The sequence below is a fragment of the Ornithodoros turicata genome, unplaced genomic scaffold, assembly GCF_037126465.1.
Source record: "Ornithodoros turicata isolate Travis unplaced genomic scaffold, ASM3712646v1 ctg00000979.1, whole genome shotgun sequence".
Lineage (NCBI taxonomy): Eukaryota > Metazoa > Arthropoda > Arachnida > Ixodida > Argasidae > Ornithodoros > Ornithodoros turicata.
The window spans coordinates 146,162-174,104 of NW_026999433.1; the positions used below are offsets into that span (position 1 = coordinate 146,162).

Genomic DNA, 27,943 nt, shown 5'->3' on the forward strand with positions numbered 1-27,943 from the left:
TGTCGTTGTGCCTCGATGCTCAACCATTGAAAATATCAAGAAAATAAAACTGATAATGATAATTTATAATGGTAAGTTAACCCTGCAGATACCATAACCGGCCGTCAAAGCCGCTTGTTCCCACCGACATCACAAAGATGAATGTTGACAAAGTCCGTATGGGATGTATTATATGCCCAGTGCTCTTGTTCTTGTAGAAATCACAGTGCCCCATCGACGTTCCACACATTACCGCCATCAGCTTCTTCCTCTGTGCAATGAAAGATGCAACAATCTCATCACTGCATCCTTTCCTTTTTAGCACTTCGGGAACACAGTGCTTGCTGTATTCCATGGAACTGGAAAAGATGACATTCAAATGCATGCAAACTCTGACATAGCCTTTGATCCGGTGTAACGGGAAAATCAGCGTCAGTTGTGCGTTGGCGAAAAGAGGCCGGATTAAGGTGTGTAGAAATATGTGGGACCACGTTGCATTTGCCACATTGGCCCAATATTTGCAAGATTGGTTTCCGATATTGGAACAATATCGGTCCACTATTGGTGTGATGTTTGAGAGCATAGATTGAGAAGTTACGCGTAAAAAAAAGAAAAAAACTCGTTGCAAGTTAAGTTACCCTGTGAAAAATGTAACTATGTTAATAATGAGGTTCTTCAGCCGGAAACGTAACTCGCAGCTACTGAGCTACGTAAAAAGTTAATTCCAAGTTACTTCGCATTACGCACGTGCAGCACGCATGAGCAGCTGAGTTAGACCTCGAGTTGCTTGCAACCCGTGGAACCCAGCCCTCTCCTTCCGATTGGTTTCGGTTCCAGTCTGTCCACCAATGTCATGATGACGTTTCTCAGGACGTTTTGCATCTTACTCCCTGTAACCGCAGAATGGTTCAGCTTCATTTCAATGGCAGCGGTTATTACTTCCTGAACAGAATACTGTCATTGATTGAATGTCACGTTTCATGGCGAACAATGCCATGAAGTAACCTGGGAGGAAGCAACAAAAAAAGTATCTGGACGTGAGTGAAAAGCGAGTTAAAAGTAACTTGGAACTTAACTTAGCCTACTGTGGCAAGGTTACCTGAAAAAGGAACGAGTTCCTCTGAAAGGAACTTAGTACCAGTAAATGTATGCCAAGATGCCATTAGATGCATTCCATGCCTCAAACCAAACGAGTTACTTGTAACTCGTTACCTCGAACTCTGTTTGAGACTACTGGTCCACTTCTTTTATCATGACTGCGGGACCGCACAAGTAGAAAACCACATACCAGCACTGTTGCTTGCGCATCTCGTTGCTCTTGTCTGCATTGTCTGGTTGTTCATTGGGTTTTAGAGTACTAACGCCGTGCTCCTGCGTGTATTTTGTGCCGCACTCAGTGTCGGCGTCGGTCACTGTTTCCTTGTTGCACTTCGGTGCAGTCCCACCTGAAACAGAACATACGAATGTATGTATAATTCAGATATCAGTAAATTAATAAGACATAAGCAGCTGATTACAGGAAATCTAACCAAGACTAGTTTAGTGGAGAATTTAGCATGAAAACGACAAGATGCTATGGGGCATTAACGACATGTGTGCTAAGTGTCTCATACGATGTTGTGCTTTTCGTGTTAAATTCTGATCAGGGGTGGCAGCACTAATCGCGGCGCCCATTCCTTAAATCGCGTTTTTGTGAATATATGGTGGGAATGTGGGGAAGGAAGTGTGTCCAGCTGCAGTACCAGTCAAAGCTGCGATCGTTGAACGATTTCAAAGAGTTTCAGACACGAAGGGCGCACTTTGTTTGCCTTGTTTTCCAGCGACGAATATGAAAAGAGCCGCGTCATGTTGCACTACTTTGTGAGCAGCCCGAAACCTGCTTATCGCCTCACGTGAGCCAGCGGCAGTCTTTGTGACACAGATACGTACATACGATAAGATAAAAAGGGCTATAAGACACGATCGCATTCTCGTTATAAATTATCATGAGCGTATTGCTTTATCCTTTGTTTGCACCTTTGTTTCATGCTTTAAACCAACAGAACACAATGAATAGCTGTCAAAGAGGAGCATCCCTCGAATTTTCCGTTACGAATGAGAGCACTTTTATCGTTTGACGTCACAGTCAATGGGAAGTGGCTCGTGAGACGATCGCGCTAAGCCTCCGCCACGGAAGCGATTCTATAAATTGAATTCTGCTGTAACAATATATTGTTCGGTATGAATATTTTACGAGAATGATTTTTTGCTTGACAAACTAAAACCAACTTTTTTCATATAGTGAAATTTCTTTTCCATGCTCCTTTAAGACTGGTGTTACCAACCGGGCTGTGGCCAATGAAGCAATGAAGTGCGCATTATGCCACGATATTCTTCTCGCTGTTGTACTTACAGTTCCACTTGGAAGTTCCACATTCATCGCGTACTTGCTCGAGGAACATCTCAATAAAATCTGGATCAGTGCAACCGTAATGTTTCAGAAATCGTGGAACACAATCCTTGCTGTATTCCATTAGACTGGAAAAAAGGTTGAAAATGAGGTGGAAAACGAAAATAGACTGGCAAATAGGAGGTAAATTAGAAATGCTTGACATACTGAGGTTTATTAAATTGTCACGTGGTCGTTGATGGGTTCTCTTAGAACAGGGCCCGTGACAATTCAGGGAGAGTGCGCGTGTCGTGGCAGTATTCTACTCGAGGGATTTCAGTGGAACAATGTTCCGTGTGTATGACACTGGAATGGGCATCTCTCAACGATTATGGTGCCGGAAAGGAGTCGAAGGGCGGTGTCTAGCTGGTGCATGATTGCGAGAGGGCAATACCCGAGACAGGCAGTGGACATAGTCTTTTCGTAAGCACAGCAAAGTGTAATAGACGGCGAATCTATTCAAATACCTCCGAAGCGGCTGAAGATGAATAAGGGAAGGATTGCATTACCGCTTGAACAGTTTACATGAGGGGGTCCCAGCAAGCGGCCCTTTCTTTGCACGAAATAAGAGTTCACGAATATGTGCGTATAATACCTCACTATCTGCGTTCATTGCTTTGGTTCACGTCAGTCACATAATAATGGATGTGATGTCGTAAACACCGTAGCAAAGCTGCCCGTTAATCTCGGTCTAAACCCAAGAACACACTCTCATCCCAAGGATATTCTAAGAGAACCATGTATGAACAGGGGTGGCACGCGCAAGAAAGTCGAATCTGATCCCCAATTCATGCGTCCTCATCGTCACTGTGGGGCACTATATGGTGCACTCAGGATGTCCTCAGAACTCGATTAATGACAACTTTAGGACAGTGTGATGATACATTAGAGACGTAATATAGTTTCCTTTAATTGCACCTTATTTGCTTCTTCCTTTTCTTTTCCAAGAATGGTAAATGATACGAAACTACACGAATTGTCCCGATGTGTTCTGTTTTACTGATTCCACTCACTTTGGTAAACAGCCGCAATTTACCTGTACCTTTCCTGTACATCCTATGACGGGCAACGAGCCCGGCGGATTCGAAAGAAAGCATAGAGAAATATAAATTATCAAATAAGGGAAAAAATCATGAGGAGCACTAAGTTCGAGAACCCCACTTCCGAAGGTATATTAGAATCTGTAATCTGTTAATAGGTAATCTGTTTGAGCGTGGCTTCTGTTATATGGGCTAGAAGGGACGGTATCTTAATGACCGTATTCGTAATCAGCAGCTTAACACCGACAGAAGACTAGTGAACTTGTCCTGCATCTCAGTGAATGCAACAATTCTAAACCTCTTTTCTGTGAAACCCGTATTTTCTATAAAGAGAGGGCCTCTTGGCGGACAATTCTCAGGGATACTATGGCGATAACCATACGTAGTAATTGCGTAAGCAGTCCTTTTACTTGTTTGCCACGTATTAAACCTTGACATGTTTGAGAAAAGTACCTGCGTGTTTGTGTGTCGCCTGCGTCTCTCATTCACAATTGGGAAAAGCTTAGTCCAATTCATGCCTCCCCATTGTCTTCTCAAGTTTCTCGGTTACCAGTCGTTCATTCAATTACGAGGTGTAGTGCAACGCGCTCTCGCAGTGAGTGGAACGGTGTGAGAGCAGCTTTGATCGCCATATTCATTATCACAACGCGGCTGCGCAACCTTAACGTCCGCTTGCACGTAGAACAGCGCTTACCAGCATCGTAGTCTGTGCACCTCAGCAGGGCTCATATCCCTAGGTTGTAGGTCTGCACGATGTTTTGGAGCTATGGTTCCGTGCTCATCCGCATATTTGTAATCGCAAATTTTCCTCGCGTTGGATAATTGCTCGTCATCGCACTGTGGTGCAGGGACGCCTGAAAACGAAATATGTGGTATAAGCAGAGTCTCCCAACAAACACGCGTCAGGAATGTAAGAAGAGACTGTTCTTCCTAGACCGTTCTCTGTCCCAAACATCAGTGGCCCTCTTCCTCGCAGGATTTTCTAAAATTCTTTGTGGGCCTTACGTCAACTGGGGGCTGGTCAAAGGGAAGCTTCCGTACATCTGGGACCAATAGGAGGAGATATCGTCCCCCCGTTCACTTCCCTGTTCTCTCGAGTATATTGGCATTCGTTCTCAACCTTGGAACGCCAGGCGTCGATTGGAATTGGCGAAGAGCGTGTATCTTATGCTAGTGGGGCATCGCCATGTAAGAGTGCTAACACCGAAGATAACAATACAAGCAGCAGAGACAGCTAGCGAACCTAACAACTTTTTTTTACACGGGAGCGACACGCTAACAAGACCTCGGAAACTACATCCCTCTGCTCCAAACTCCAAAGGCCGAAACGCGTGGGCCCTTGACGACGTCATGGTCATGACTGTGGCGTTTGCGACCGCCCGAAACGCACGGGACGTCTATAGAGCAAGAGATCCGGCGTGCAACGGGTACCAGTTCTTTTTTTTAACACTGTCTACGTTTAAAATTTTTATAATACGTGCTCCAGCAACAACGGATGTCGCCTAGACAACTCGAGAATTAATATTTCTTTGCCTCCAGCGGCCGTCGTGAGCAATCACTGGTCGGAATGGGGCAAAAGTCTCGCGTGTGTGTGCCTGGTCCAGCAGCCTAAGATGCCTTCTGTGACCTAACTGTCCTACATTCGCTTGTCCTGGTTCCTTCCTGTCTTAGGGTGGTCCGTTTAATTCCTTTTCCTTCTCTTTTTCCTACCAGTCACCCTGTTAGGCACGTGAGTTGTCTCGTGGAAATTAAACTTCTGCTGGTTTGAGTCGTTCATCCCCCTAGTTGTGTTCAGTTTCGCACTTTATATTACGCACAGAAGATGTTCTGTGATCTCTTTGCGGACTCCTGACTGGTTGCTGCAGAACAAGAGATGCAAAATTTCCGGACATTTTGAAGCGCTCGAAGAAAAAAGAAAGGATTTTGATTTTTCTGTTTTTTTTTTTTCAAAATACTTTTTAAATATGGAAAGAGACGCGGTTACTGCTGAGTCGAAGCATTGCCGCCCAAAGCACAGCATACACTGAGCTACTGCTCATCCTCTTGGCATAAATGCTGAGCAGATCATCCCATGGGACAGCGATAGGTAATTAGAACATCGTGTGCACTCCGACCAGAACTCCGACATTATGCGATCGCGATGGCGATCGCTTGAAGCGGCCAGACGGAGCACTAAGTTGGTGGTTGTTGGCGGATTAGAGGTGCCTAAGGCATTGTTGGCGGGCAGGAACCCATCAGAGGGACGAACATTCACATTTTTCAATTTTGTCGCCGGGAAATTCTGGGCTATTTTTCCAAAGACGAGGAAAATACACAAAAAAAAACGGTTTATTCCTCAAAATTTTCGTTTTTCCCGGGGCTTCGCATCTCTATCCAGAACGTCACTTTGAATAACACCCACCTGTACAGTCCCACTTGGATGTTCCACACTCAGTTCGTATTTGCTCGAAGAACACCTCAAGAAAATCTGGATCACTACATACGAACTCTTCTTGGAGTATTTTCGGAACACAATCCTTGTTGTATTGCATTAGACTGGAAAGAGTTGCATGCAAAGACGAGATAAATTGCAGATATTCGTAACGTAGTGAGGGCTAAGAAATTGTCACATGGCCATTGATTGGGCCTCTTAGAATAAGCAAGAAGGCGCGCTGCGCGGGAGATGTGAAAAAAAATCGTCTCTCTCTTTCTCTCTCTCTGCATTGACTACGTTAAACGTAAAACGTGATAATTCACGGTAATGTCAGTGTGTGTGGCGCCAGGTTTCCACCCCGACTCATGGGATTTCCGGTTAGCGATATTACGTTAGTACCACATAAGAGTGGCTTTCTCATAAATTATTGCGCCGGAAAGAAGTAGAAGGGCGGTGACTATCTGGTGCACGACAGTGACAGGACTCTGAGATATAGAGTAGACAGACACACAGAAAAGTTCTCTCTTACACAGCAAAAAGGTTAATTGACGACGAAACCCGTATATATTGAAAAACCTCCGAAGCGGGGGAAGACGAATAAGAGGGGTACTGCTTGCGCAATTGTCACGTGTTTTTTTTTTCCTTTTGGGGGGTCCCCTCGAGCGGCCCTGTGTTTGCACAAAAGATATGTTCATGAATATCTGTCCATAACGCATCAGTATCCACGTGTTGTATTACGTTGGTTGTAGTCTGTCAAACCAGTGTATGAGCTTTTGTTTCAGTACGCTAGAGCGAGGATCTTACGATCTAAATATGTGGACATCACAGTGGAGGTAATCCCCCCTCGCCTCACGCTGGCCCATTGACCTCACTCGTAAAAGACTGAATGGATATTTTCTTCCCCCGTGCCCTCAATTCGCATGAACCTTTAACGCGTCAACCATAACCTTTTGAATATCATGCCCATGATCAGTACAATTCCTAGAAAACCAGTCTCTGAACTCTTCCTGAGGAACTTTCTTTACTTCCTTGCCGGTAGATTGGATTTTCAGTCATTCTATATTTGGACTTCAAGATTGTGTTCTCGAGTGTTTTTAAAGTTGAGCAAACTGTTTTCTTCAGTTTTACATGTCTCTACTGTAAATTAGCGCAAACCGCTTGTCTTATGTAACCATTTTCGTGGATTATGGTATCCCGTTTGTGCGTGGTTTGTGTTACTTAGGCTAGAAGGGACGGTGTCCGAATGACCATCTCCGTAAACACCAGCACTGAAAGAAGCCATGTTCCCAGCGAGCTTGTCCTGCATGAAAGGTGAAAGATGAAAGTCACTGAAAGGGTTAGACAGCTGTAGGACTCGAACCCACACCTTCTGCATCTCTGTGACTGAAACAACCGTAGATCCCTTTTCTGTGAAACCCGTATTTTGTGCAAACAAAGGGCGCTTGTCGACCAATCTTCAAGAAAACTATTGAAACAACCATACGTGGTAAACGCGCAGAACACCTCGATTATTCCCCCGCTTCAGAAGTTTATGAATATACAGGGTGTTTCTTTTTAGCTCCAACGCATTTTCTTAACAGGGGGAGTTGGCTTAGGAAGCATTTAGTTTTTTCATTGGACTACTCGGCAGGGGTGCTACTAGGAAACCGTATTTTTTCCCAAATTAGGGGACTAATTAACATTGGCTCGAACATTGACAGTAACTTGGAGTACATTGCAATTCCTATATTAAAGCCTGATATCCTCGTGATCCGCTCAAACCGCTGATGAAGCACAAAAGTAATTTCAGCGTGTGCCACAGACCTAACTATTTCAGCTCTGCCGTCTGCTGAGGGCTTCGCTCTGTTTGAGAAAACTTTTGTTGCTGCGTGTTTATGTCTTCTCCGTTTCTCCGGTGTCGTATGTCTTGTTACAGTGCCTCCGGAAACGCTGAGGCCGGAAACTCTCACAAACATGCCCCCTCCCCCCCTCATTGCCGCTCGTGCTTCTCAGTTACTCGTTCATTCAAACATCAGCTATAGCGCAACGCACAGGAAATACTTTAGGAAGACGTACTATAGCAGTGAGTGGAACGGGATGAGAGCAGCTTTCATCCACATATTCAATGTCATAATGCGGCTGCGCAACTTCAACGGGAAAGCGCTTACCAGCAACGTTTTTTGTGCACCTTGTCTCGGCCCTGATCTCTCGGTTGCAGGTCTGCACGACGCTTTGGAGCTATGGTTCCATGTTCCTTTTTATATCTGTACTCGCAAATGAATTTGGCGTCGGGTAAGCTTTGCTTGCACTGTCGTGGAGGGACGCCTGATAACGAAGTATGTGGTATAAGCAGAGTGCCCCAACAAACACTCGTCAGGAATTTAAGAAGAGACTTCTCCCTGGACTGTTCTCTGCCCCAAATACCACTGGCCCTCTTAGACTTCCAATTGCTTCGGTATCTAAATTTGTTTGAGGATTCTACAAAATTGGCTTAGTAGTATATAGAACGAAGAACTCTGCGTCAGGTGGGAGCTGGTCAAAGAGAAACTTCCGTGAATCAGGGGCCAGCGCGAGGATATTTTGTGTCTGAAAATACCACTGCGTGGAGTCGCTCGTCCAGTACCTCCCCGCCCATATAGTCCCTTTCTGGTCCCTGATCTCTCAAGCACATGCACATTCCTTCTCAGTCTTGGTACGTCAGACGTCAAGTATATTGGTCCGCAACGAGTATAAATATCATCTCTTGGTGGTACATCGCAAACCAAAAGTGCTAAAACCGATGACAATACAAACAGCATAGACAAGAAGCGAGTGCTGCACACGAATGACACGCTTAGAATACCTGAAAAACTACATCTGTCTGCTCCAAGGTCCAAAGGGCGAAACTCGTGGGAACTTTTCTTCCCGCATGAAAACGCTACGTGCACATGGCGTCCATATCAACCCCATAGCGCGCACAAAACGCATTGGACATCTCTAGGGCGAACGACCTGGAGTGGGACGCGCTGCTGGTTCTTATATTCTTTACAACGCAAGTCCCACTCATGACGGATGTCTCACGGGCACGTCAAGAATTAGTATTTCCTCCTTGCCTTGTGTGACTGATGCAGTCATAACAGAAATCAATGATCGGAATGGGGAGACAACACTCTCGTTTCGGTGCCCCTATTCTCCCAGCCTACCTTTTGAGATCTAACTGCATTACTTTCGCTTGACCTGGTTGCCTTCGTCTCAGGTTGGCCAGTGTTTTTCTTCCCAGTTAGGGTAATGTGGGGCAAGATAATACACCGGGCAATATGTGCAACATTTTTTTGCTCGACGCCGCCTCTCTCAGAGACCCGTTGCCCCATGCGCTTCAAACTTTCCTCATAGGTGGCTGTGCATGTCAGCTTTATTGCACGCGAGAATTGTCCGGATTGGTATTTGCGTTGAAGAGAAAACAAAATCGTTTACTTTTGCCTGGAATGTAAAGACCGAGAAAAAAGGTGCGATTTTCTGTAGTCCCTTTGCTTGTCGTCTGCGTATCAGCGTATCGCAAGTTTATTCTGTCAATGTAAGTCCAAATCCTATTACTTTATTCATTCAACTAGATATATGCAAAATATGGGTACTCTCGGTTATCCGGTGTTTAACTGAAATATTAAAGCATCCGGTGGTGTCCACGGGGTAAGACATGAAACTCAACGTAATTTAGACGTAACGCAATTTTAATTTACTATTAGGTGGCCTTATGCTGGTTACTCAGACATTCCTCTTTTGCATACTGACTATAATTTTCCTGTGCCCTAGAATGTTTGCAGTAAAGCTGAAGTGCACTCAAAAGCGAGCCGCCAGCAACACATCAGACTGACGGTGCTTCGTTTGCAAAGGACGGTGGAGGGAAATGCCACCAGGTTCTGTCTGGTTTTATCGCTCGTGATGTACGGGGTGTGTGTTCAAGTGGGCCGTGTAGGTGCTTGAATTAGATCTAATTTGTATAGTTCATTACGATGGCGTGTCTTATCTTGCCCCACGCTTTGTGTTTTTAAATTTCTTATTCTGTGTTTACTTTAGAACCTATTACGTCCGTTCTGATTTCTAGATCACAAGCTCAGTACATGTCAGAACGTGCCTATGGGTGTTTTTAAAGAAAATACACGAAACAAAAAAATCTATATTCAGTTCCTAATTTCTGACTTATCTTGCAGCACTACCTTAGTCCAATTTTTCTTGCCAGTCATGTTTAATTGTATGTGCAAGTTTGAGTCACGTGGTCGTCTCTCTACTTATGCCTAGGCCAGGGTTTCTTTTCTTTATTTTTTACATTATTCAGAGAACACTTCCTGTGATCCCTGCACTAGGTTCACTCTTTAGTCCATTATTGGACCCGTATGGAAAACCAGGATTACCAATACATGTCCAGTATGGGAGTGCAACCAGGATTGATATTGGACCAATATGGTCTCCCCATATTGGCAAGCCCATTTTGCCCCAATATTTCCAATGATGTCAAAGGGGAGCCCGTGTAATAAGAAAACATTCTCCGGTACAATGCCCACCACTGCTATTACTTCTCTCTTGTTTATGTTTTTTTTTTTCATTTCTTCGGATCTTATTGATCCACGTTGTATAGCATTACAAAAACAACACTGCATCGCCATAAAAACGAAGAACAGGTGCTATGCCCAACTTGCTGAAGGACCCAGGCAGTCCCACGGACATGCCAATGCCAAACATCCCTCAGCGGTCTTCTTTGGGATCCCAACAGTGTATGGACCAAAAATTTCTAACTCCCTCCTAGAGTACAAAGGAGGTGAACACTTTCGTGATGGTGACAGGCATACACATCAGCGACACACACCGCCTGCAGTAACTTGAAAGCACCTAGCGTTAATGAAGAGCCATCCCTTCCTATCAAGCATTGTGTTTTCTAATTGACCTGCCGCAATTCCGTTATCATTAGAGGAACCAGCGACATTTTAGCCCGAATCAAACGTCCGAACCGAGTCTGTGTTGCGCATGCGCATTAGTTGTAGGACGCGTGATTTCGCTCAAACGCCCACGCTGTCAGTCGGTTCGACGGATTGGCATTGGTATCACGAAGAAAAATGGTGGCTGTTTGCAGCAAGTGGAAAGTTTGGTTGTTGAGTTTCAGTGCATCTTACAGTGGCATTGCCACATATATGGACTCTCTCGAAAGATGTGTATGCTCTGCGGGAAGTTGTTGGATGTAAGGACGTACTGAATTGGGCATTTCACGTGCTTCAACGTCCAATCTTGCCGTGCTGCTTGGGCATTTGGTACAACACAGGTACGTACCATTTTCTGCATTTTCAGTCAATATGGGTTGCACATGGGCAATACGGGGCCCATATTGTCAGGATTTTTCCTATATTGGCCCAAAACTTTGCAAAATCGGCCCATATTAACAGGGCTAAGGCAGTATGCGGAAAATCCTGGTGAAACTGGTCCCATATTGTACCTGCATTGCCAATGACTAGCCAATATGGGGGTCCAATACTGTGTCGTGCGTGGGCATAATTGCTAAAACACTCCATGCAAGACCCCGTAAAGGACATAACTGCAACAAATAAGCCTGAAAAGTTCTCCTGTATCGAAACTTCTAGCTGTCGTAAGAAATGAGCATCGCTGTAGCCGACTTTCTTACAGTATTCAATATGGCAGCTCCCATTGTCCTGACAGGCCGATAGACCCCTGACAGTCAAGCTACTAATGTTTTATGCCATCTGATTCGCTGCACTCGAAATATTGTAATATTGCTTCAGTATTCACTTAAATATGGTTCGGGACGATACGTCAAGCCCATAAAACTTCCCTAAAACTGATCAGCGCCCAGAGGCTCAAGGTGTGAACGCCCTAGCGTGTAAAGACGATTCAGCATTGCGTGAAGCTCGCGGCCTATAGAAGGCCACCTGCTATGCGCCAGTACCTAGGCATCCATAAACGACTGGGAGCGTCACAGGTGGACGCCCCTTTCTGTATATCTGCCAGATATCGCGTGTCGGCAGTTTCAAAATTTTTCCTAGTGATGACGGAATTCTCTAATGGCATGGAGTGTTGCGATAGAGAAAGGAACTCGGGATTGCACTGCGGAAGTTCGATTTTCGATGGACCTACAGGATGTCTCAACCAAAGCAGTAAGAAACACATATGTTGTGTTAGTCTTGAGTTAATACCCCAAGCCATTCCTCACTTCAATGTTGCCTGTGTGAGAGAATAAAGTAAATTTAGACATCTCACACCTTATTTTTAATCGCGACCGCAAACAACACTCGCATTCTCCAAATCACGGAATACAAGTTATACGTATAGTGTTTGTGCTACCTGCATTCACTTCCACTTTGATGTCCATGCATCGACGGAGATGGACACTGCCACCCTAAGTAAGCTTTTGCGCCTTCAGTTCTGGAGAGCGCTTTTCTTTCTTTACATTTCTGTTTCTGTTTCTGGCCTATTGGTCTAATGGTTCCGTTAGGACTGGCCCTGATGGATTTTTCGATCGGGAATGGACTCGATGGCTTCAGGATGCCTTTCAGCTGGACGAGGCAGATTTCAGTAGTTTCCCCGTCAAAAAGCGCTGTTCACTATGTTTGTGACGACTTATGACAGTAATTCACACCGTCTTGGTAGCTACAGGCGTTCTAATGAACATCTAAGGCGATGCCTATATTATTAGATTCCTATAGTAGTTTTTGAATTATTTCTTCTTAGAGTATGTTGCTGCATAGTGTCGATGTTGTTTTGAATGTGAAGAGCAAAGCACTCGGTACATTTCTTGAGGTAGATTCTCTTGAATTCTTAACATTCGCCTGCAATAGTGTTCAAGCTGACTACAAAAACGTTTTACCACACTACAAATTTATTTTAAGTGCGCAGTTTGTGAAGCCTGACAGTAACGGCTGCGTGTTGTACTTCGATGCTTGAAACAGAAACGTACGTAGAAGTAATCAAATAAGTATTAATGCTGAGGAGAAAGGGCAACCTACTCCTCCGTCTAATACTACTGATGCCACTACATCTTCCCTTTCTGGCCTCGGACTCCCATATGCCCTACAACTGAGCAAACACTACTTCTCGTGTCATACTTAAGGCCATTCTCACCCGGCACAATCGCCAGGGCATGAATATGATTTAAAAGTTTTGCTTATTCGTCGACGTTCGTACTTTCACTGATATACGTTCTTGTTCATTATTTTTACACGACTAGCGAGCTATACAGCGGTATACAGCGAGCATGAGAACGGGCATTGGAATGGAATGGGCACATATGAGAGCACGGGAATGCGAGCTATCGAAACAAATAGAACAATCTTTTCGGTCGGAGAAAATGCGGCCTTGTCGGCAGCCTGCTCAGGGCGATGTCGTCTCAACACAAGAGTTTCCCGAGGGGTACAGATTGTGATCACAGAAAACCATGCATAAAGCTCGTTTCGTTAGCCTGAACGACTCGTTCACGAGCCTCGCGCACGAGCTGGTGTCGAGTCACGGGCAGAAGTGATGCATATAACGCGCGTTATGAGATAACGACAAGTTGAAGATCGGACCCCAGCTGTCACTCTTGTTACGTTGAATGTGCGCCACCAGGACTGAATACCGGAGAAGGAACTTTATCAGATTTCACGTTTATTTAACAAATGCAATGTGGTGCAAGAGGCTACAAAGCATATACAGGGTGTTCAAAATTAAGCTTTCACTAGCACTTTATAAACAGGCGAACAAAAGAAAACTGGTGCTATTTTCTCTGCTCCTTGAGTAAGAAACAGGTGCTACATAATCAGCAGCAGCTGCTCCTTTCACAAGTAGCGTAAAGTTATCATCCAGTTTCCCGTCATCGCTGTGTTTGCGTAGCGCTCGTGAAAGCTTAATTTGGAACACCCTGTATAGGGGTCCAGTAGATCCCTATCGCAGGTTTCAAATATTTCGTGTCACGGGCCTACTTGGCTGCCCTGAAGGTACATTTTTTTCGAATTTAATCCATACTGAGTCCATGTTGAAAATGAAAATTGAGGCCCGGGAGTTCATGCAAAGTGCATATTACAAGAATGCTTGCAAAGCGATATCGTTGCCTTGCAGAGGGCGGTGCCCACATACCGCAATAATTTGATTTCCTTTATTTTTTTTCTAAAGCAGAACTTCAAGTCGCCGAGTCTTTGTCGCACGTTCCGCTTTCAGAAGTTGTGCTGGGTGCTAGCGGTGCTTTGCCAATTCGCTGATTGCGTACCTCGAAATAGGCCAGAAGCACGCGCTTATGTAGTTTGACCGCAAGTTTTACCACCATGACCTCCGTTTCGAAATTACGCGAGCGGAGGCAAAGATACTGGGATCGATAAATGTTAAAAATGGTTCAAGTGGTGCCGAAATATGACGTGAAACACGACCAAAAATCGCCGATATATGGCAAAATATTTTATACAGAGTGTTCAGAATTAAGCTTTCACGAGCGCTACGCAAACACAGCGATGACAGGAAACCGGATGATAACTTTACGCTACTTGTGTAAGAAACAGGCGGTGCTGACTATGTAGCACCTGTTTCTTACTCAAGGAACAGAAAAAAATATCACCAGTTTTCTTTTGTTCGCCTATTTATAAAGTGCTAGTGAAAGCTCAATTTTGAACACCCTGTATAACGATCAATGTGAAATATGCCGAAAGATAAAATATGTATCAGACACGAAACATTGGAGAATTGCGTGGTTTTGGTCCAAGTGTCTTTGCGTCACGAGTCTACTATGATCATGAGCGAACGCCTCAGTGGTCGGTGTGCGGAATAAGTTTGCCCACCTGAGAGTTCTGTAACGTGCGTTCGTCGCACTTTAAGATATGAGAGCACAACGCAGTGTGTTTAACGTGCTTCGCTTAATGCAGCCTCTCGGAACAAATTGTAAACTGTCACGAAATTGCTGCCGGCGTTCTGTGTCGGATTTGTAGCCTAAACCTTGGTATGAGGTAACTACGGACCACGTTACCACTTTAGTCAACGAGGGCGGTAAAATGGTAACGTTATCAGGTTGCATTATGCCATCAGAGGATGCCATTAGGATGCATTATGCGGTCAGAACTCTTTCCGCTGTTATACTCACATAACGGGTTGGGTGTTGGACAATTTTTCAATCTGGTCTCTATCTCCGTCGCAGACTGTAGAGCAGCAGCGGGGTGGCATCCTTTGTCTTCTAGGAGTTTCGGAACGCAATACTTGTTGTATTTTAACATACTGGAAAACATGGCATGGAAAAACTTGTTAAATGACAGGGAACATCTGATGGAAATTGCAGCCTGACATGGCATTCAGTCGGGTGTACTTAAATTGATGAACGCTGGACAGATGAAGCACGGTACAGAATATGGTTCCCGTCTTGGGGTGCTACATTTGCATTAGCGCGACTTTTCCCTTATTGTGACTCAACATTAGCACGGCATTCATTCATTTATTCTGACGCTGCACTAGCGTTGCCTCTTCTTCAGTTACGCAGTTCAGTACTTGTGACGCAAGGTCGTAGAAATATCAGATTTCCATTACTAAGGCCCTTTCTACAGATGTGGATTGGGGTGTGGGTGTGCGCTTTTTTTCTGATGGCACCGCCGTGCAACCACGTCGTGCACACGAAATACCACTCACCAACAGAGTAATCTTATATTCCCAGTTGGCTCAATTGGATCATTTGGTTTTCGGGGAATGCCGCCGTGTTCCATTTCAAATCTTTTGTAGCAGTCAGTGTTGGCCTCGGATATTGTTGAGGAGTCGCACGTTGCTGCAAAAGGGCCTGCAAACGAAGGATATGATATGCGGACACATGTAATGCAAATCACACGTTATTTGGATTCTGCATGCACTTGTTAAACATGAGCTTCACCACGTAGCACGCTCCTAGCTAACCATCATCCCGAACGACGGCCTTTTTGCCCCTGATTGTAAACAAGAGGCGGAGCGTATTTTGATCCCACTGATGCGTACTATAAGCTCAGAATAGGATCCGCCTCCCGTTTTCAACAGATCACGATTAAGAACGTTGTCATCCGGGATGATGGTTAGCTAGGACGGTGCTGTCCCAGGCAACACACCAACATTGGCCGAATAAGGGATCAATGTGGGCTGCCAGGTTGGCCAATACTGGTCTCAGGTGGGCATGAAAAGTGCAACCAGGCTCCCTATTGAACCAATATTGACTGCCTATATCGGCAAACCCCTATTTTCCATATTGCGCCATCTGTGATAACGTCAAGGATGAGCCCGGGTAACGGTAGTAATATTGATGTCATTTTTTTTACGTTTTCCTGTAGATTGCAGAGCCAATATGGGTTCGACTTATGTGCTGCCTGGGGGTGGTGTAGTTCATTCTAATAGTGTAGAGTTACCAGTGGTAATTCAATAATACTCCATAAAACTAGGAAGTTCACTGCATCTCGATTTCTATGGATGAGGACGCATCATACAGGGCTTTTTTTTAATGTACATCATTTTTATGGGGACTAACCAGGTACGTTTTTTGCTGCCAGGCGGATGTCCTGGTTGATAGCCTGTTCGGTTCTAACAGATTGTGAAGGACGGGATAAATAGAGAAGACACAAGATGCTATGAACAGATGAAGCCGCGAGTTTTTTTATGAACGCGAATATCCCGCTGTTTCTTACATCGTTTGCAGAAACGTCAGCACTCGCGTATAGCTTGAGCGCTCCTGGAGGGAGAAGGAGAAAGGGAAAGACGGGGCAGAGATACGGGCAGGGATTCTGTGTTCGTCGCTGAAGATAAAGAAAAAGAACAAGATAAGAAATCGACCGACGGGAAAATGTACTGGCGTCATGGTTTCGTTTTCCTGAGTTGCTTGACCTGGTTGATTCTAGTGGCTGTAGGCCTAGGTGCTTGTGTCGTCCTTGTTTGTAGCCAGCCTTGACTAACATCTTGTCTAAGTCGTAAAAAGAAAATAAGGTGGCGTAACCCCTTGCTTAAGACTGCTGTGTTCCTACAGTAGTCCCCTTCCGGGGAGGGAAGGAGCGAAAGGTTATCAAGACCAGGCGCTGTGGCCATCGTGCTCGTCTGTGTGGGCCGATCATGTATGAACGTTGCATCACCAACTGTAGGATGGGCATCTGTGCTGTATCTGTCGGCTGTGTAGGAGAGCCGTTAAGAACAGCATATGATTTTATAACTTGAAAGCCGAAGGTCTCGGTTCCGCCCGCGCGTTTAGTGTCAACACTGAATTTCCTGTCGCCCGGTGACGGTTGTCGTGAAGCGCTTAGCGCCACGCGTTAGAATGCGTTGCAGGCCATCGTTGAGGGAATGCAGTGCTCTCCTTCCCGCGTCCAGGTGGAGGTACACATGTGAGCAAACTTTTTGGCGCCAAGATATGCGGTGGTGATATTGGGCGAATAGGGGCGGGTCCCGCGCTATGTCATAGCTTCGCAAGTAAGCTTTGCTTACTTCCTCCGCCTTCTCTTGCTAAAAGTGGGCGGCAGTTAACTGGTCAGGGTGCATGCCCACAACCACGTCGCAGATTCAAAAAAATGTGTTGCCTGCTCTCATTTCCACTACAAGCGAGTCGCATAGTCTGTGCTAAGCAAAACCGCTAAAGAGTCGTTCTCTGCCAGATCCTCCGCGTATAGCCGTTACCCTTGGGGGAGAAGTGTGAACGACGAAAACTAGTTCGTGTGCTAATTCGCTTCTTGTTGGAAATTGTGTTCGGCTTTTGTCTTTGTGAACCATTCCAGGATCAGTTTTCTGTGTGTGTCTGTGTTTGTTACACAAATGAATCTGCCTTCATAATAAGCGTAGCACAGCAATGGCGGGCATCCGGGCTGTTTAATTTTAATGCGATTCCATACTGGTATACGCAATCGCATTAAAATTAAACGGCTCACCTTTTACTTTGGCTCACAGGCAAACGGTACACTAGAATTGGTGGAAGTTCGCGAGACAAGCAATATACAGTGTATGTTTTTATTTTCGAAAGGTATGCCACTGCCTTTCTAAGTTCATGGTTCTGAGACTTTTTTTTTTTGCTTTTAAAACTTCACGCGCAATGTCTCTAACAGAAATACAAGGTAGAAACAAAGTAGCTAATCATAATGCAGTGGCAGAAGCTGAACCAAAATGGCATAAAAAACGCCAGTAGGAGTCTGTCCACTTACAAGGCAGCTCATTAAATAGTACCAATACTAATGAGAAAATACAGGGCCCTGAGCACGTACGCAAGCGATCCCGTTCAACTTCTCCGGCATCTCCGTGTAACTGCCTGTGAGGGCGAAGCGCGTACGCGGTGGAGGGCCCAAAAAGGGAGCCTGCGTCTTATATGGTGAAAGGTGAAAGCGCATTTATTAACACGCGGTCTGCATTCGTCTCGGATTAGGGCCGAATGGCCTCTGGGCTGCCATTTACCACACTACAATACGCTTATGGTGTCAAAATCCTAGCCATAATGTAGCCTTGAAATAAAACATTGTTGCATATCTTGCATAAGAATGCGTGGCACCCCGCTGCATAGCATATAGCACATTTCTGAAAGAACACATTTATAGCAATATGTGCAGATTTGAGAACATCCTGTGAATATCCAAATACCCCGAAGTTGACCTCCGTGGAATGTGGAAAAAGTGGGACAAGCCACAGTCGCCAGGACGTACATGCGACGTCTACGGGCTCTCTGCAATGATCCATGGGATATCCTAACATCCAATTTGGAATATCAGGTGGACACCTCCTCTATGGTGGACGTGTATGGTTTACAGGGGACACTGCGGCTGGCTGTGTCGCTTGTTGATGTCAGTTGCGCTGGCGCTGACAAGGTCAGTGCGAATTTCCGTCATACGACCCATTTCGAATACTTGGATTAACCGCGAAGGGGTCACGTGATGCTCGCATTCCGCGGACGATCGAGAGATCTCTGGTGTGCCTGCTATCAACAGTTGGCGCTGTAAAAGTCTCAAAGGCGAACAGGTACATGACAGGCTCGATCCTCGAAGCGTTCGCAAAATACAATGACAAATGTCCGGATAAGAGCCTCAGCTACAGCAAATAGGAGAGGATCAGATTGTTCATAGAAGAGCGTACGTGTTCGTATTGTGAAAGTTTCGAGTTGACGACAGCCATTGCAACAAACAAAAGCGAAGGCGAGCGGTCAGAGCACGGCATCGTAAAGCATGTGTGTCTGTGATGGAAGACTAGATGCGTGTCTTACTGCATTGTGCAACTGTCCCGGTACCGAGGGCCTTAGAACGGAAACTCTAGGATTACCAAACGACGAAGAGATCCAGGTTGCCAGATGGGAGTCTGGTGGGGCAGTGAAGCTCGTGGCGCCGTTAAGCGGCCTCGTCTACGTCTCTTAGGAATTAGATTGGATGAGTATGACACTCTCGACTATGGCAGAAAGCTCCAGGGGGAAGTTATACTACTAATAAAGGTGCAGTGAAACCCAGCAACCTGTGTCTTCTTTTGACTTTTCTGAAAACTAGACAGTCATAGTACCGACGAAGGTGCACAGGTACCACTGGCACAATACCCACGTTTCAGTATTTACGTGCGTCGTGGCTACATCGATGGGAACAAAGACTTACGCCGTTCTATGGGATGGTATGTTACACCGCAGCGACTAACGAAGAGCAAGGAACCGTCAAACTGGGTAATTTTTTTACCGTTCATTACAGGAGTTATGAACTCTACCAAGCTGACCCGCTGGCATGTTGGCTGTGACACGTTCTCTATATAGATGATTCCGATAGGTCTGTATACAACCAATGCGATCGCGGTTACCTCGGCCCGGTTCCAAGATCGTTCTGTCCACCACTGTTTTTCAACGTGAACATTTCTTATCTTCATATTTTAGGGTTTATCCCAAAAAAAGAAAGAAAGGTGCCCACGTGCTTTGAGGACGAAATGCCTACGCTGCGTGGTGTCCACGCCGTCGTCAGAGGCAGAAAGAAAGTGAATTGCACCACATCATAGAAAACAAGGCGCGTCAAACGAATGACGTGCAGAAGTATATTGCACGGTCCCAGGTTTTCTGTCCAGCATTTTAGGCCATATTACCAACCCGCGTAAGTTTGTCACTCTTTCTTGCTGCTTCTACTCTGCTCTCCGACAGGGTAGAGCAGACGACGTTGTGTGTACCTCCGCGCTTGCGTCTGATTGGGTGCTACAATTCTTCAAATACGTAGCAAGGGATAGAGGTATCGTGATGGCGGTACGTCTAGTCGCCTCTGTCAGAAAAAATAACGTTTTTGTATTAACGCTGCACCCGTTATGAAGGAGAAGTATTGAACAAAAACTTGTATATAGAATTACGATGTGTAGAAGAACACTATTAGACTTAGTACACCCGTAACTAAATAGCTGCAGATAGGAATTCGTACCTCCTTTAAGGCTTATCGATTTTTTTCTATCCAATCGCAGATCCTAAGGTCCCTTGTTCAAAATTCAGTTGAATATCTTTTTTCTTTTTTTCTCATGAAGTAGAGTGCTGGTGTTAAGTGACACTGATTCTAAAATGTGGATATCTTCATCGCCGACATCATGAAGGCGGTATATGAAGGTCACATTATGCGCCCAGCAATCTGGCTACCGATGTACTCACAGTTGAAGTTCAATGATGCACATTCCGCCACTATTTGCTTGCTCCTCATGTCCTTAAAATGTGTGAAGATCAGTTGATCGCATCGTTGTTCTCTGAGTCGTAAGGGAACGCAGTCCTTGCCGTACTCCAACATGCTGGAAAAGATAGTATAAAAACGAATTCAGTTATTTGCTGACGGTTGTAGTGCCGCGGAGCCATAAATCTTGCGGGTAATAAATACACAGTACGCATACAACACAACTGCAACGTGTTTCATCAATGCACCTAAATGCAAACATATGTAAAACCCCAGTACTTAGTCACACTGCACATCGGTACGATGAAAAGTAATGAAGATATACCAACCAAATACATTATCCCGACCTCATTTAACATCAATATTTTAACACTGTTAAATGGACAAGAGGCCTAACAAGGGGCATCGCGCTGTACAGCTTCTTGTGGTATATTTCAAAAAAAAAAAAAAAAAGGGGGGGGATAAAGAACAAAGATCAGAAGACGACGATTGTTCTAGAAACGCCACTGATGTCGATTGTAAAAGGCTGGATCGCGAGCGTGAAGAAACCGGCCGCCATCTTACTGTACCCACAACAGCCGCCGCAGCGATCATGGTAACTTGTTGCAATTACGGTCGTACCAACCGTACTGGCAAGGATACAGGGCCTAAATTTATACAAGTGAGTCATTATTATCAAGGAATAAATAGGTGTCCATTCTGTATATTTAGTTGACAATTATGAATTTTTTTTTGCCCAAAACGAGGACTGGACGCAGGTTGTTTGATCGCTCTTCCGGGGTTTTATGGAACACACTTGTATTTTACCCGGCGGCAAATACATTTTGAGTTCATAATACGATTGAGAGAACGAGTGACACTACACTGGTAGTGTTGCCATCAATATATGTGCGAACACTCGAGCGCTCTTCTGCATGCATTGCTAGCATGGTTCACGGTGCAAGCACGGTACGGAAGCAAGTGCACATTTTTCTTTGAATTACCTTCGCGCAAAGATTCGGTATTACGTTATAATGAGACCAAGATTGCCACCCTTTTTCATGTATTGGTATTGTTTTGTGCCTTGGTTTGATTTGTGGCAAAGAATCCTACGTAACGGTGGTGCTGCACGACTTGAATACCGCCTTTGTGTCTGAGCTATATCGTCTGGTTGTTGCGATAACACTAATTTGTAGCGTGTCGTGCTATTTGTAGCAGTTTTTAAGGCAAAAGTGGACTCTCAATACAGATTTCCTCATGGGGCTACCCAGAGAATCGTCTATGAAGTGTAATGCGACTGAGTGTACAGGTAAGTATTATGTTCCTCATCCACGGGTTTCTAGTTTACAGGAAGGAACCACCTCCTGATGGATGTTGTATAAACTTGATAAAAAATGTTGAATAATATAATGAACGATATAAAATGTTGAATAAACTTGAACTTGTATACTCTTTACTCATCATCAGTGACCTTTACAAAACCATATCGTGGACTATTTTGTTTACGTTTCACAAACGGGGTACACGAGGGCCAAAATGACAAAATCACTACTCTTTCAAGCTCCACATCGTCCTGTTGCAATTTGCAAACCATAGGTGTGTAGTGCAAGAGGGTCCTTGCACATCAAAATGTAAGATGGGAGTCACAGTTAACGCAAAGTGGTTCCTATGAGAGGCTTCGATGCTGAACAAAATTGTGCAAACTGCGGAAGGTGCCACAGAAGATGTTCAGAAAGTGTGTCTGATCTCACAACGGTGCTACGACGCTCCCTTTTAGATGACGATGATACTGATTGGAGTTTCAGATGTGCAGCTGCATTTTTTGGAACGTGCTCCACATAACAAGCATGACATAGTCAGCACTGGATAACAGGCCCCCGTCCCTAAGCAGCTTTGCTCAATCTGCAGTTGTGTTCAACAAAAGCATGTGAGTACTCGAGAAGGACATTCAGTTTGGCACAACCGCGCCTGCAAATAATCAGAACAAATGAACGAAGAAATAAACATAGAAGGGCTGTACTTCAAAAACAGATAAGTCCTGTGTCTCATGGATGTGTTACCACTTTTAAGTAACTTAATTGATTAAGCTTACATCACTACCTGATTAACTGTCCTAACGAGCGTGATCTAATTGCGTGAAGTAATTATTTGGGCTACTTCGGTGTGCTCATATTTGCGAGGCACAGCACCGCTGTCGTTCACTAAAAGACACTTTCTGCGGCGATGCTTGATATAAACCATACTAAACCCATCCACGGCTAAAACAACGGCTGTGATTCTACAGAGCGATCTCTTTCTGCCATGCGAGTATATTTTTTCTCGGACTGTTCTTTGTGGTACAATTTTTGTCCAGAATGCAGCACTTGATATTACATGGTTGTTAACCTCACATCGCTTCTTGTTGAAATATTGACTGGGAAACGAGCTGTAGTACAATCCCCAGCGCTGCACTGCAGTGACGGTCTAGATTCAGAATGCAAAACATAACGTAATTAAGAATCGAACGGCAGGACACCCGTGAAACACTGGTAGGATATATCAGTATGCTGGCACCTTACAAAATTGTGCGATGACAAACAACGATCAACGCCTGCAGCGCAATAAATATTCACAATCTCCGTTGCCTCCCGTTGTTCTCATGGGCACACACTGCGCTTTAGGGCTTCCCAACATGGCGGCCCGAATGCACGCCTCCCCCCCCCCCCCCTCACGGAGCACCTCTCCCATGCGCGATCCAGCCTTTATACAAAGAGATCACTGAGGAAAGCATTATTTTAGAGACGCGGGACAGCTGCTTGATGTGCTAATTCAATTCAAATTATTCTAACTGATCCACTTTGCATTACGTTACAAAAATAATGATGCATGAAATTGGGAGAGGGAAAACCTGATCCCAGCGGAAGCAGGACGCGATAAGCCATGTATTTGTCATCTCTTTCTGCGATGCCCGAGTGGGTTGGATTTGGAACCTCCTTTCGTCGGACTGACAGCGATTGCGCTCAAGAAGTCGTAGGCGTTATGGTCAGGCGCTTCGTTTTTTTTTTCTTCTTTTTTTCGAAGGGATAGTTCGTGAATATCGCTGTCAATTATCACAAATTTGAGTGAATTCGGCACGTTCTTCATATTGGTGGGGTAAGACAGTGACATTTACTGAGCAATATCCCGAGTTCTGTTCGCAAATGTTTACATAGTTAGACTTACGATGCATGACATTCACATTAGGAAGGTGGTAAAACCAAGTAAGAACAAGTGCCTTTGACCGCATGATTCTAATGATTCCAGGTGGCGTAGTATTTTCATTATAATCCAATGATACCTTGTATTTGCTTCCGTACGTGGACGATGGAACAACAATTTTCGCCCAGGTTTGAAGCCGATTTAAAGGGTACTATGCTTATAACATGAATCTGCATAAAAGCGCATGCTTTGGGCGTGACGGCACATTTTATACGAAAACGCACGAATAGTGAATACTTTTCGATAATTCGATATAGCCAGGCGCCGGAGCACCAGCTTATCCAAAGCCTTCCAATACTTCAGTATTGTTCACAAGGAAAGAATGCGCTACCGCCGGAACGAGTGAACCCGAAGCCTACGTTTCTTGCGTCTGGGATGTTGATTTCGCAAATGTTCAGATGTAGGAAGGGAAACGTTCACTACAAACAATAGCTCGACTTCGCTGTCGTTCGCCAGCTTGTCGACGGTCTCAGAAGCGCAAGCTCTCGCTGTGGAGAGCCGCGAGCGGAGGCAGTATAGATGAGACGGCATGCAAACTCGCGGCAGGCGGTTGCGCACACCTCTACCGCATGTGGGTACTCAAAACGATGTGGGTACTCGACGCTGACGACGCTGTCAACGTACTGCAGACTGCGTGGGTGGCCTTAAGAAAACAGCGTGGTGCAATCTCTCTTGACAACCTGACTAGGCGATGATGCGCGGCATGCCGCTAGAAACCACGTGGTCGAGGAAAAGCGGGACGCGGAGGCGGCTTCTTCCGCACTGCGGCAAGAATTTCCCACTCCGCATACGCGCTACCGTGTGCTTTTGGCGCATGTGGGTACGTGGCCGTATTGCAACAGTGCCTGCGGGGACTTGCTTGTATTGCTCTCCGCCGCGGCCAAGCCGTTTCGCCCTCATCCGTTTCACGGTCTTTTTGCGCACTGCAGAGCGGATCAAGCGATTAGCAGTATAGCTCTGAAAAATAACAGCTCCCACCGTAAAACGCACGAGGCTGCTTCGGAGCCCTTGCTTCAATGGGAGATAACACTTACCAGCATCTTGTCGTATCGGGAACCAAATCTGTAGTGAGTCCGTATTGCTGTCTGTATCTTGCATTACATTCAGCGTCAGCTTCAGAAAATATCTGCGCCATGTTTTCTTTCTCGCATTGTGGCGCAATGAAGTCTGGAAATATTGTAACCGGGTATATTCGTACGCTTCGAAATAGAAAGCAGCACTCTGCATTTGCCTGCTTTTTTTTTTTGCTTCTCGTGTTGCGCACACTCATCAGCAGTAGAGATGCAGTGCCATGCCCAGAATGCTTTAATTGTCTAAGGTTCGTTTACCTTTCATATTGTGGAAAAGTAGCAAGTCTACTGCATTGGCCTCTAGTACATTTTAAACAATCAGGATTCAATGGTATTGACTTCTTAAATCAGATTGGATTAGTTTAACACACTTTTGGAACCGTTGCGTTCATGTTACGGAAAGAGTGATATGTGAATGGGCTATAAATCTAAACGACCTGAAATCTATAAACGACCTTCGCGCTAGACCTATAAACAATTGCAAAGAACGATAAGAGAAGGAAGTCACTGAAAAGGTTAGCCAGCTGTAGGACTCGAACCCGAATTCCTTTTCAGTGATTTCCTTCTTTCATCATTGATTTCTTAGGCACTTGATGTTTTGCGCGTATTTGTCCTTTCTATGTGTTCCAGGCTCATAACGTCAATTCCCATCATGTTCATTAAAAATAACATTGCTTTTTTGTTGTGTGTTTGTGCTCCCATGTTGAATTTTGTGGTGAATTTTGTGACACGGACCGTGTGCATATATCCCAGCAATTACAGAATGCAGATTGTGGCTCTGACTCAGACTCTGAATGAGACGCATAACAGCCTCATGTAGTTGCTTATGAGGCGATTCATGTACAATGAAAACGCAGAAGCTGTCCGTCTGTTGTCTCATTCTGCACGGGCTTGGCTCACCCGCCGGCCAATCAGGCTTTCGGTGGACTCCGGAGGCGCGAAATTTAACAAACAAACAAACAAACAGACAAACAAACGCTGTTTGTGGATTCAAAAGACTCGATTCGCAGTTTTGGGCACTCGTATTCGGATTTCCGAATCACAAATCACTGCTAAGGACTCAAGGATTCGGTTGTCCCATCTCTAGAAATTACTATTAAAACCCTATGACACACATTCACACAACATGTGCGGGTGTAATCCTGAAGCGCAAAGCAGCTTTGCAATCACGTGGGTGAGAAACCCCGTTCGCCTCGGCTGCATCGTCGGCGACGTTATGTGCCTCGCCAATGCTGAGGGGGCGCCTTCTTTTTTCTGTCTTTACTTTTTTAGCTCGCCCCACCCGTTCACGGTCTCTAATAGTCGATCTCCGAAGCAGATGCTACATGGCTGCACGTGAGGTACGTGTTTACAACTCAAGCTGGAATGGTAGCACACTTGATTTGTAAACATAAATGGATAAAGGTTTCCTAAGCATTTGGTTTGAGACATTCAGGAGGTCTGCAAGCATAGCCTGAAATTATCCAGTAACTTAGTTCTAAATGTTGTCAAACGTTGAGAATGTGTTGAATGTAGATTGCACAATCAACGTAAATATTTGCTACTTATTGATTGACTAGAAACAGTTGAAACAACGTTGATTCAGTGTTATAATTATACATTCAACTTTGCTCAACATTAGGCAACGTAAATTTTACCTTCAGCCAACACTTGGTCGGCAAGGAAACGTATACTTTGAACTGAAAGACGAAGAAATGACAATGGAGATGAGGACTCAATGAACGTCCACTGTGGGCTTATTGGGGCTTTCTTCAAGACGATCTGCCAATCTTACTGAGGAGGTAACGACGATCGGGCGCACGAACTGATGCCAAAACCGCAAAGCGCCCCCGCCCGATGAAATTCACGAACCTAGCGTAGTCTTACCCACTAACGCTTTTATACCTTTAACAGGGTGGTAGCTTCAACATCCATTAGGCTTAGCAAGGCTGTCTCAATTGAATCATATGGTGCTACACAGACGTACATGAAACGGTTGTATACTAACAATCTACGCAGATTCACTTTGCCCGGATGCACTTGTTACACGCTAAGAATTCACACAACACAGGGTTTCTGCACAATAGCGCCACTTGGTACATGGAATGCAGACTTAATCATCAGGAAGTAAACGCGTTATTTTCATCTCATGAGGGGGCAAACTCACACAGGAGGAACCCTTCTATGTAAGAGGAACATTTCGCGACTGCAGATGTAGGTGAAGATGCAACACCAGTACATTAAAAAATTATGGACATTGAAAAGCTTTCATAGAACTCACCGAAGAAGCAGAGCGATACGAGAGCGAGGATGACTTGCTTCATTTTAAAAGAACTGCCTTTGTCGAGCGCCCACGTAACAGGTGTACTGTACTGCTCAGTCAGCGTATGCAATGTTCCACACGCGCTCGTGCCGACAATCATAATAATAATGATAATTATGATTGGATTTCTATGGCACATGAGCAACTAAGACTATAGTGTGCCAACTATTTAGTGTTATTCATAGGCATTTTATTCACAATGCACCACAATCATAATATCTGCTACGGAATTTTGCAGAGGAAAAGTTGCACGATCTGAAACAACGCCTTCGGAAAACACCATACAGTGTCCTATCCCTTCAGACAGTATCCTAACATCCCACATCCTATGCGATACCTGGTTTTGTGAGGTACACCTGTCGTTCTATACCTCGCTTCAAGCACATGGCTTCGTTGTTTTACTTGTGGAGGACACTTCCCTCAACACGACGTCTCCATCCGAGCTGTGCTCTATACGGCCTCCGAGCTCTCAGCTGTAAAAGTGTAACACGGCAAAGACACACTGAAAAGTCGTGCGCGCTTAATACAGAACTGAGAGATCAGGTTGGATTTTCCTTCCAAGTTTTTCGAAGAAGGCCAGAGAAACACTTCTGGGTCCCCTTCTCATCTGATGTGAGCTCATGGCCCATCTCCACCTGTGCCGATGGGGCAAGAAGGACAATAACTCGCTTGTGACGTTTCGTATGCCGGTGACCTTCTCGTTGCAAACACGGGCGAACATACATAATAGAAGCCGTCACAGAGAAGTCTTAATTTGAGACACATTTGAATAGGGTGACTAGACGTCTCTTTTCTTTTAAAAATTATTTTTGTTCTATTTCTTCCTGATCCCGACTGTGTTCTTTCTGGCATGGCGACGAGGAAAAATGGGCTGGCCTATCCCTTAAGGAAAAAAATTGTCGTTCAATACACTTTCTATGAAAAGGGCCCATGCAGG

The 27,943-nt window shown here is 45.0% G+C and overlaps 1 protein-coding gene across 1 annotated transcript; it reads right to left on the reverse strand.

Moving 5' to 3' along the window:
• LOC135376031 (uncharacterized) lies at positions 1–27,078 on the reverse strand. The gene is made up of 11 exons (XM_064608643.1): positions 26,965–27,078; positions 24,669–24,801; positions 20,403–20,536; positions 15,458–15,602; positions 14,922–15,052; positions 8,008–8,164; positions 5,849–5,982; positions 4,142–4,301; positions 2,372–2,496; positions 1,268–1,424; positions 1–338 (listed from the first exon to the last, which is right to left on the reverse strand). The coding sequence occupies exons 1-11, from the start codon at positions 27,005–27,007 to the stop codon at positions 77–79; spliced, it is 1,581 nt and encodes a 526-aa protein (XP_064464713.1). The 5' UTR covers positions 27,008–27,078; the 3' UTR covers positions 1–76.
• Positions 27,079–27,943: the final 865 nt, after the last annotated feature.

Bases quoted from the DNA above. Each gene is read 5' to 3' on its own strand.
- LOC135376031 (XM_064608643.1), bottom strand. From the start codon at position 27,007: ATGAAGCAAGTCATCCTCGCTCTCGTATCGCTCTGCTTCTTCG. The intron at 24,802-26,964 runs GTGAGTTCTATG...CAATATTTCCAG, and splicing joins CGTATCGCTCTGCTTCTTCG to ACTTCATTGCGCCACAATGC. The intron at 15,053-15,457 runs GTGAGTGGTATT...CATGTTTTCCAG, and splicing joins AATATAAGATTACTCTGTTG to TATGTTAAAATACAACAAGT.